Source organism: Poecilia formosa, unplaced genomic scaffold (assembly GCF_000485575.1).
Source record: "Poecilia formosa unplaced genomic scaffold, Poecilia_formosa-5.1.2 Scaffold185, whole genome shotgun sequence".
In the NCBI taxonomy this organism is placed as follows: domain Eukaryota; kingdom Metazoa; phylum Chordata; class Actinopteri; order Cyprinodontiformes; family Poeciliidae; genus Poecilia; species Poecilia formosa.
In genome coordinates, this window is record NW_006800124.1 from 458,086 (window position 1) to 469,008 (window position 10,923).

The 10,923-nt window shown below is 38.9% G+C and overlaps 1 protein-coding gene across 3 annotated transcripts; it reads left to right on the plus strand.

Annotated features, from left to right (window-relative positions):
• The first annotated feature begins 479 nt into the window (after positions 1 to 479).
• wee1 (WEE1 G2 checkpoint kinase) lies at positions 480 to 9,508 on the plus strand. Of its 3 annotated transcripts, none has more exons than XM_016678536.1 (11): positions 480 to 877; positions 978 to 1,486; positions 1,960 to 2,174; positions 2,512 to 2,578; positions 3,711 to 3,883; positions 3,978 to 4,246; positions 5,037 to 5,126; positions 5,847 to 5,932; positions 6,021 to 6,191; positions 7,041 to 7,186; positions 8,396 to 9,508. In XM_016678536.1, exons 2-11 carry the CDS (start codon positions 998 to 1,000, stop codon positions 8,550 to 8,552), a joined length of 1,863 nt encoding a protein of 620 aa, XP_016534022.1. In that variant the 5' UTR covers positions 480 to 877; positions 978 to 997; the 3' UTR covers positions 8,553 to 9,508. The 3 variants fall into 3 exon arrangements, with proteins under 3 accessions (XP_016534022.1, XP_016534023.1, XP_016534024.1); XM_016678537.1 differs by having other exon boundaries at positions 480 to 811; XM_016678538.1 differs by having other exon boundaries at positions 480 to 764.
• The last annotated feature ends 1,415 nt before the right edge of the window (positions 9,509 to 10,923 follow it).

Sequence of the window (10,923 nt, forward strand, 5' to 3'; positions counted from 1 at the left end):
TAATGCTAAATTTAAAAATAATTTAAGAGTTCATAGTAAAAGTATTACACAATTTTGCTGTTTTGCTAGTTTGGTTAGATATAAACCAAGGTCTCTGAGCCATGCATTAATGTAGCATGTCAAAGTGTGCACAGGATTTTTAAAGACAAGTAATGTTTAATTATACCTACGAAAATTGTTTCAACTGTTGATTAGTTAAATTTCGTTGTACTTAAAAACAATGTCCTGTACAAAATAACAGTGACATTTTTTTTAGGTGATAGAACACTTTTTTTTCGCCCTCACATTGCCACATACATACATACAAATACCTTTTTTTCCTCATCCGTCTGTTCTTTGTTTTGGGTAGTAATAATGCAGGCATTGTCATTGTGACTCATGACTTATGTCTGCTAAAGGCACACAAGCCTTCGCGCCACATTCTTTCGCCGCAGGGGACTACCACAGGGACGACGTAACCCCTCCAAAAACTACACTGGAACGCCCATCTTTCAAAATTCAACGTCGAGCGGTGATTGGCTATTCGGCGACACGTGATCAACGGTCGCGGGAAGTTCTTTGCCACGCGCTTCATGGGAAGAGCTCAGTTTTCGACTCCCTCAAACTTTTGTAAACATTGCAAAGGTTTCTACTCCGGAAAGACGCGTTTCTGTCATCAAGGAGAGCGTGACAGATTATTGAAGGAGAAGGATTGTTTCTATTTTTCTTTTCTTTTTATCATTCATTACTACCGAGGACGTTGCTACTGCATTCGACTCAAGCAAGTACGAGGCCATTTTCCCAGTTTTTACTGGCGTGTCGGACTTTAAAAGTACGGTATTTTTTGTAAAGTTGGACTGCTAAAAGTAGTTTTCATGAGCTTAATACCATTTAAAAGGTAATTAAATCTAACTTGTTTTTGAGGAAGCTACCACTTCGGTGGAAGCACCAACCGCGTGTTTTTTGTTTTTTTTCTCCCTCCCCCTTCTTCGACGAAGCCGGGGTTTAAATCCTCGAAATGTCGAGCTGCAGTCGCCATCGACTCGGAACGCCTTCCCCCAAATCCCGACCGATTCGCCAGAAACTGCAGTTCACGTCCAGCGACGGAGAAGACGATCCTATCGAGGATGTCAATAACAGCACCGGGGGAGAGTCCGGCTTCACGGAGATGGACTCCCCGACACCGGGGCGACGGGGCGCCGCGGACAAGCTACAAGAGGGCGGCAGCAGCCCCCTGAACCACTCCGGCGGAGACGACGACGTGGAGCTGTGGGACGAGGAAGACTTTGATTCACCGTCCCTGCTGCAGTCCCCCAGTAGCGTTATTTTCGCCAACTGTTCGCCGTCGCCGAAGAAAGTGTCGCGGATGTACGGAGGGTCGCCGGAGCGGAGCTACATCCAGGACGACGGGGAGGGCTCCAGCTCTCCGATACCGGACTGCCCCGACACACCTCCACATAAAACCTTTAGAAAACTTCGGCTCTTCGACACACCACATACACCAAAGGTTAGAATTAACCGACTTTTTTCTTTTTTCTTTTAATTTTAGTAAAAAAAAATAAAAAAAACGTTCTATATATATCTATATATATATTTTACATGAACAATATCTCCTTTCTGCTCTTTAAGAAAAAAAAAACACATTAATTATTTTATTATGTTATTATTTTCACAATCCGAACCTGGTCAGTGGATGCACATTATTTTTTAATCATTTGGATTTATCTGCAGGATCCGTTACTGACCCACTGACCCACTTACTCTACATCTCTACCTGTTGCATAATTTATTGTGTTCAGCCAGCGCCACGATTGGATGTTTTTTTTTTATGCCCAGACTCGTTCTGGTGTTAAAGAGAACGCAAACTTTAAATATTTTTGACACGTTTATTTGACTTTTTATTTAATATTTTTCCCACAAATCTGGATTTCATTCATTCAGTCATTTTTTAAAAAAATTTACATTTAATTTTTTTTAAAGAGTTTGCTGTCCAGAGCCAGGAGCTCCGTCCCTGGATCCTCCAGCAGAAGAGTTGCTCTCTTCAAGAATGTCGAGTCTCCACGAAAGTCCTTCACAGACAGCGGCAGGAAACAGCAGATGCCCCTGGTCAACTTTAACCCCTTCACTCCCGACTCCCTGCTAATCCAGTCCGCCACACAGCACAGAAACAACAGAAAGCGAGCGCATTGGAATGAGTAAGTTACTTAAGTTTTTGGAGTTTTTTACATGAAAAAGTAAAAATAAATAAATAAAATAAATTGATTTCCATCTGTAGGAATAGTTCTGCAGACTTACTTCTGTTTAACATAAACACAAAGGCCTATTATTGCAGAGAGGAATTATGATTCAGTGACCTTTCCTGTTATTCTTTAATATAGTTTACACCTGTAATGTTAAAGTTGTTGATTAGGTCGAGGGGGAGTTGCCCGATAACAAGGACCTCATGGTTAAGGTTGAGCTCCATGTGCTTGTGTAGTTCTCAGTGCTGCCCCCTGCTGGACAGGACGCTAACAAACATCTTTATTGTTGCAGCTCTTGTGGGGAAGACATGGAGGCCAGTGACGTCGAAGGAGAAGATGAAATTCTGCCACCATCAAAGGTGAGATTTTTATCTATTAATTTGGTTATAGATCTTTTTTTATTATTATTTTTTTTAGGATGCATTAATAATTTATTTGAACCAGGGAATAAGTTCAAATTGAACCTGACATTCAAAGGCGTTTTCCTAATGCAGTATAAAATGCTTTTAAATGTATTTCAGTGCTATTACACCATTAATGTGCAATCTGTAGATGTATGGCATTTGATCAGAATGTTTTCCAAGCCTGAATAATAATAAATTAATTTTAGCCCTTATAAAAGCCATGGTGTCTGTCCATCTTTAAAGAGTTGCACTGACTCTTTAAATAAGACCTTGTATTTAAAATCAAAGCATTAAAAAGACTTGAAGGAAAAAGGTTGACCTCAAACACGTTCACCACAGGTCTTACATTTAATCTCATACGTTTTATGTAATTTCCTTTTTCTCCCAGGACCTTACTGTTACCAAAACTTTGAGTCATGTGCAGACATCTTTATTGCGTTGTGTGACTAGAGGCGGTTGGCTAACTGCTAATACACCCAGCAAGGATATATTAGCTGGCAAATGGCTAGTTTATTTGTGTCAGTCGTTAGTGAGTGCAAATTTATCTTCAGTTGGCCGGGCGATGTTTGTATTAGCCATTGGCAAACTTCTTTTGCTAACCTACATGATTTGTGATTTTTCTTTTGTATGTTTCTGCCACAATACAAGTTTTAAATTTACTTCATTTTGGTCTTAAAAAGTCTTAAATCTGAGTTGATGAAGCCTGCAGGAACCCAGGTTTTCGTTATCATGTTACTACTTCCTTCAGTTTTTCTGGTCATTCGTCCTTCTCGCCCTTGAATCCAACCACCTTTCAATCTCATTAATTTAATTTGTTCTCATTTGTTTTAACTGTGGGAAACATGGAATTTTAAACATGCTAATCATGCAGGAGCCCAGCGGGTAGAACGATGTAACAAACTGTACTGTACGTGGTGTTTGTATTGCACAATAAGCATTTATCTGAAGCACAAACGGCTGCAGGCAAATGTGCCAGTTCATATGCAAATAACCTGGAACTGTTTGCTTTTCGTGTGAATGCGAAGTAGATCTGTGTCCGTGTGTTTGATGCGTTCCACCCTACTTACACATGCCGTTCTCTCTGCAGAGGATCACTATGATGGAGAGCAACATGATGTCCCGCTACGCCTCAGAGTTCCTGGAGCTGGAGAAAATCGGCTCCGGGGAGTTTGGTGCCGTGTTCAAGTGCGTGAAAAGGTTGGACGGCTGCATCTACGCTATCAAGAGGTCCAAGAAGCCCCTGGCAGGATCGGTAGATGAGTAAGTTGAGTAGAAGTGGAAGATGCAAGTGTGCTGAACGATGCGTTTTCTCATTTAAAAAAACAAACAAAAAAAAACTATTCTTCCCTCACAGACAGAATGCACTGCGGGAGGTTTACGCCCACGCCGTGCTGGGCCAGCACCCCCACGTGGTGCGCTACTACTCAGCCTGGGCCGAGGATGACCACATGCTGATCCAGAACGAGTACTGCAACGGCGGCACCCTGTCCGACGTCATCGCCGACAACTACAGGCGGCTCAGCTACCTGTCGGAGCTGGAGCTGAAGGACCTGCTGCTGCAGGTCTCCCGGGGTCTCAAGTACATCCACTCCATGTCTCTGGTGCACATGGACATCAAGCCCAGTGAGTCCAAACGCTGTGTTATCAGTGACAATGCGCCTGATCCATAAGGGCAGATCTATTGAGTCTAATTCTATGCTTGCTTTATTTTACATTGTATTTAGAATAATTAATTGCACTTTTTGAACCATTTGAAAGAAGGTCTGATGCATTTAACAATTTCTCTGTTTAAAACAGGCCTGTCACAATAAATCAATTAATCGCATGATAAATTGAAACAAACTCAATAACTTAAATTTGCATAATATATCATTTTTCTCTTTTCTCTCTTTCTACCAAAAACTGGATGATAAGTCTTCTGTTTGGTGTTTTGGTCTCAGCTATATCTTTGTTTTGAAGTACGGTTTTGTTTAAAGATTTCATAATTCATGTTGTTTTGTTAATTTATTTTGGATATTTAAAATGTCTTCCAGTTGCAGTGTTATTTAAAGTTTCATTATGTATCATTATGCCATGACCATTATAATGGCTTCAAAATAACAATACAATTGTTTTATCACAATAACTTGTGGGATAATTTATAGCCCTGCAAAATTTATTTTTGATAGACCTAATTTTACACAATATGTCTGTTTAAAAAAAAATGGAAGAAGAAACTTTTTCAGATATCGGTACTGGAAGTGAAAAAAGTGGATCGGTGCATCCCTAGTCTTAATATCTTAACACAGCTTTTTGTTTAAAATAAACAAAAAACTTGTAACTGTAATCCAGTTACAGTGGATTTAAAAAAATCCACTGTAACTTGTGGACATGATCCCGTTGCTGATAATTGATGTTTCCCTCTTTGTTCCAGGCAACATCTTCATTTCCCGTAAATCTGTAGCGACCTGTGACGAGTCCGACGAGGACGATGGACTCACCACCAGCATCGTCTACAAAATCGGTAAGCTGCTCAACGTTTGACCCAGTCAACTAAATCTTCTTTGTAATATTCAGGGATTTCCTGAAATTCTTAAAAATGCTTGGATTTCAATAAAATGTTTTCAGGTTCTTTATATTCTGTCTGTACAGTTTTGCAATAAAGCTGTAATAAACTTTTAGGAGCAAAGACTCCTTACAGAAAGTGAAGTGATTTATTTATTTTGAGTTTGATAGTTTAATTTGAACAGGAAGGTTGTTTACCTTTACACAAACTGATCTGTTTAGTGTGATGAATATTATTCATCTTTATGTTGGTTATTGAAATTGAGAGTTTTTGTTGAATTTGTATTTTATTACTCAGGTGTGTATGGTGTGTGTGAGAAGATTTTCAAAACATAACATTTTGTTATATTTTATCTTGCTTTGCTCCCGCTATGCAGATTATCACAATACTTAAATTGCTTTTGGCAAAAAATACCCTAGGCCAGAAGAAGGTGACTATTTGATTATTAACAGTACTGAATATCATATAATAGTGAATTATATGATATTGATATAATTCAAATTCATAATTATATGAATTTAAGTTTTTTTTTTAACTATTTGTATTTTTTTCTCAAAAGTAAAATGAGAAAAGTTTGAAAACATACCATGAAAGTGCCTGAAATTTACTGTAAGGAAAAGTGGATGAACCCTGAATATTCAGCTTTTCTTTTATTTATTTATTTTGCTGTCCTTTCAGGTGACCTTGGTCATGTGACCCGGGTGAACAATCCACAGGTGGAAGAGGGGGACAGCAGATATCTGGCCAACGAAGTTCTGCAAGAGGTATTTATTCTGACTTGGAAACATAAATAAAAAAAGGTCTAATTTTCCAGGCAGTCCATGTTCAAACCTGCTCTGTGTTTCTCTGTAGGACTACAGTAACTTAACAAAGGCGGATGTCTTTGCTCTGGCTCTGACGGTAGTCAGCACCTCGGGAGCCGAGCCTTTACCCACCAACGGGGAAAAGTGGCATGAAATCAGACGGGGAAAATTACCCTCCATCCCACAAGTGCTTTCTATAGAGTTCCTTAGTTTACTCAAGGTAACCAGCAGCATCAGTCTGTGTTTATTATCCTCAAATATCCTTAGATCCACTTCTACATCATTTTTTTTTTATTTAGCCTTCCTAACATGTGCACGTTGTTGTCATTTTTTTCCAAATGAGGATAAATTAATAGCTTTTTGACTAATTTTTACAAGCAGCAGTTTCAATGTCTTCATCAGACAAAATGTAATTTCTTACCAAAATTCAGAGAAATCTAAAAGGCTGCGAAAATATCCTAATCCAGCATATTATTATAAACATGTTAATACGCATTCTACTGCGGCGTATTAAGGCAACTGTAGATAAAGTTGATATTTTCTAGAAATGACATGGAAATTTCTGAGTTTCAAAAATCTAAAATTTTCCAGAGTTTTCAGATAAATCTCAAAATTTGAGGTTTTTTTCCCAAGCAAATTTTTGAGTTTTCAGATTCAAATATGTCAATGTTTGTTTTTTTTGTTTTTTTTCTAGAAAACTTCTGAGATTATCTTAAAATTGCTGAGTTTTTTGGCAGAAATATACTTTTTTTTTTTTTTTTTTTTTTTTTTTAAATCAACATTGTCCTTAATACTCTGTTATAGCACTGAGCCTTCCTGTTACTTGCTGAGTTTGCCTCTCTCTCAGCCATATTCACGTCTCAGGTCCTGAACACGCTGCTTCTCTTCTGGAGCTTCTGCTCTGGGTTTTCTGGCTGAAAGTTTGGCCATGTTTCCATGACGATACTCTTGCTTTTTTGCTTTTTCCGAACAATTAAAAACAGCATATCATGCAGACATTTTGGATGTAGCTGCTGCACATTATTATAATTTTTCTTAGTAAATACAGTGGTGTAATTTTCTTTTCCAGCTGATGATCCATCCAGACCCAACCAAACGACCATCGGTCTCTGACCTCATCAAGCACCCGGTGCTGCTGACGGCTGCCAGGATGAGCGCCGACCAGCTCCGAGTCGAGCTCAACGCTGAGAAGTTTAAGAACGCTCTGCTGCAAAAGTAAGTGCAGCGCAAGGAGCAGCAGCTGTTTCCAGGAAGAACGAGTTCAGTTCGTCACCGTCTGGAAACACTCAGTGGAAACGCCACGGTTTCCCATTTAAAACCAAGTTTTCAATTTAAAGTTGGATCATGTTTTTTATCTAACAGATGTTCGTTTGTCACATATTGATAATGTTGTAAAGAAGACGATGGAAAACGTAAATTTATTAATTACGGCAGCATCTATTAGTTTAGTTATCGGTTATTTTGATTAATTGTATAATAAATTTTCCACATTCTGCACATTTTTCAAGGCCATTTTTTCCCACAATATTGAAAATACATTTAATATCAAATAAAGAAATAATTCCATTCTATTTTTGAAAGAAAATTTTCCTGCAGTGCAACAACGTAGCATTCCTTTAGTGGACGCATGATTGTTTGTAGCAAAAAACCACGTCCAATATCTACATGTGAAAATGTTATTTTTTTTAATTAACCAAATTAATATGGGCAGCAAAAGGAGCTTAATGGTAATTTAATTTTTATTTATTTATTTTTTTTCCAGAATTTAAAGGAGGATAGGCTAAAGCTATGATACTTGGAGTTCTGGTAGAATATATTTATAGACTTAAGTTTTTTTTTTTGTTTTTTTTTTCCCATCTTAAATTAACCATGTTTGTTTGTTTTTTGTTCAGTTTTAGTTTATTTACTACTCTGAGGATGTTGTTCCTTCATCAGTTGGCCTTTTTATGAGCCAGATGCTCCAGTTAACGATTAATCACTACTTACTAAATTAGTTGACGATTATTTCAATTCAATTAATCGTTTCAGCCCAATATTTGATAGTTGTAAACCAAAATGAAAGCTGAATGGAAGAGTTTTCAAGCACATATTGTGCAAAAATATTAAACCTCTATGCTACTGTCTTTTATAAATAACAGTTTAACAACCTGATAATTTAAAAATGTGAAATCATCTCAATCAGATTAAGAAGATGAGATACATAATTAAAATTTTTTTTTTGTTTAAAAAAACTCAGCTGTGAACCAATTTTACTTTTGACTTTTGACTATATGTTGCATTCTTTCAGTGATTTATTTATTTATTTATTGACGTCTCATGAAAACGAACTGTTAAACCGTTGGTATAATCTGATGAAGAATCAAACAAACTTCCTGTTGCTCTCGAGTTCAGACTTGTAACTCTTCTCCTCTGCGTCTTCCTCAGAGAACTGAAGAAAGCCCAGCAGGCCAGAGCTGCGGCCGAAGAGAAGGTGCTGTCCACCGACCGGATCCTGACCCGCTCCACACTCCAGTCCAACCCCAGAACTTCCAGACTCATTGGGAAGAAGATGAACCGGTCGGTCAGCCTCACCATCTACTGACCTGAAACCCCAAAGGCTCATGGACCTTTCTTAAGGAGTAGAAGCGGTCAGGTTTTTGGAGAAGAACCCCCCCTGTCCGTTATTTTTGGGATCTTCTGCCCGACCCGAGCTGTAGACTGTTGCTACACCAAACTGGAAGTTCTCTCAATAAACTCTGGTGTAGTTCAGCCGCGTTTCTGGTGGACCTTTTTTATTTTTTATTTTTATTTTTTTTCTCCTTTTTGGCGGAGGGGGGAGAAACTCTTATTTCCTTAAAGGTAGTTGGTTTACCTTTCACTCTCAGTCATTCCTTAAGTTTGCCAAGACGTCAAGCTCTTTGCCAGGTTGCCCGGACGACAGCGGATCCCGCCAGCGACGCGTCGCTCCCTCCGGAGTGAATGTACTTTCCTTTAGCCGTGCGCACCTTACTGCCTGATGTTCTGGAAACTGACCATGTCTGTTTGGAAAGGAGCACTTTGTAGGGCAACATGTGGTACTACTGCTTACCACAGCGTTTTAAGGAAGACAAAAAAGGAAAATATCTTGCTGCTATTGATGTCATGTATGTGTCAGGGCTTCTACTCAAAGTTTGGATCGTTCTAGAGATTGTTGGTTCTTAATCCACCATTCGACCCCCTCCCGTTTCAGTTTGGATGGATTTTTGGATCATGTGATCTGAAGACTTTGTTCTGTTTTGAATTAGAGAAACCAGTAATCGGACTCGTTATTTGAGAGGTTTTGGACGGATCCACTCTTTGGTTTTAGTTTCCCTGGTGATCTGTGCTTCCAGCCCCCACAGCCCTCCTGTAGCATTAGAACAATCATTGTCCTGTCCGGCCATCGGCTTCCCAAAGCTCATAACCCAAATGTCAAAAGGATTACTCCTCTTCATGTTCTTGTAACCCCTAACACAAAGCGTTTGTTGCTGTACCATGTACATATGTTCTGTAATAAATTCTCATGAATCATCTTTTTGTTAAATTGTGGCGATCGCATTATTTCCAAGGTCAAAAATAACATACAAGAGAAGAAGCCTTAATTAGAAACCATTTTCTGTAGTTCTGTTAAAATTATTTGAACCAAATAAACTGGTTGCAGTATGAATAATGAGCTGAACTATTCAAAATTTTTGGGATATTCCTCCAAATATGTTTGCTAATGTAGCAAGGTGTTTTTGATTGATCTTGGCAAAATACTTTAAGCCCAAGTGGACTGGATGTAGAGCATCAGCGAATGGCAGACTTTGACTGGGCTATTCAAACATGAATATAAGGATCAGGTCTCCTTTGAAAAAGATTCTTAATTGGTGATTTAAAAAATAAGAAATGTGCCCTGATCCAAATTTTTGCCATGCAGTGAAAGGAGACTAAGTTGAAAGCACCAACAGACCACGAACATTTGATTAAATAAATGAAAATGTGAAAATAAAAGAAGGTTGAGTTTAAAAAAAACACGTGATTTACACTTTCTGTCTGTGTTGCTTCTCAGTACTTATTTACACACATACAGGTCCTTCTCAAAAAATTAGCATATTGTGATAAAGTTAATTATTTTCCATAATGTAGTGATAAAAATTAAACTGTCATATTTTAGATTCATTGCACACCAACTGGAATATTTCTGGTCTTTTATTGACTGATGATTTCGGCATACAGCTCAAGAAAACCCAAAATCCCCTATCTCAAAAAATTAGCATATCATGAAAAGGTTCTCTGAACGAGCAATTAACCTAATCATCTGAATCAACAAAGTAACTCTAAACACCTGCAAAAGATTCCTGAGGCTTTTAAAAACTTCTAGCCTGGTTCATTACTCAAAACCGCAGTCTTGAGTAAGACTGCTGACCTGACTGCTGTCCAGAAGGCCATCATTGACACCCTCAAGCAAGAGGGTAAGACAAAGAAAGACATTTCTGAATGAATAGGCTGTTCCCAGAGTGCTGTATCAAAGCACCTCAGTGGGAAGTCAGTGGGAAGGATTTAGTGTGGCAGAAAACGCTGCACAACGAGAAGAGGTGCAGTGTTTTCTGCTGAAGAAGGACCGATTCCAGACCTTGGGGGACCTGCGGAAGCAGTGGACTGAGTCTGGAGTAGAAACATCCAGAGCCACTGTGCACAGGTGTGTGTAGGAAATGGGCTACAGGTCCCTCATTCCCCAGGTCAAGCCACTTTTGAACCAGAAACAGCGGCAGAAACGCCTGACCTGGGCTACAGAGAAGCAACACTGGACTGTTGCTCAGTGGTCCAAAATACTTTTTTTGGATGAAAGAAAATTTTGCATGTCATTCAGAAATCAAGGTCTGGAGGAAGACTGGGGAGAAGGAAATGCCAAAATGCCAGAAGTCCAGTGTCAAGTACCCACAGTCAGTGATGGTCTGGGGAGCCATGTCAGC

Bases quoted from the DNA above. Each gene is read 5' to 3' on its own strand.
- wee1 (XM_016678536.1), top strand. From the start codon at position 998: ATGTCGAGCTGCAGTCGCCATCGACTCGGAACGCCTTCCCCCAAATCC. The intron at 5,127-5,846 runs GTAAGCTGCTCA...CTGTCCTTTCAG, and splicing joins CAGCATCGTCTACAAAATCG to GTGACCTTGGTCATGTGACC. The intron at 5,933-6,020 runs GTATTTATTCTG...GTTTCTCTGTAG, and splicing joins CCAACGAAGTTCTGCAAGAG to GACTACAGTAACTTAACAAA.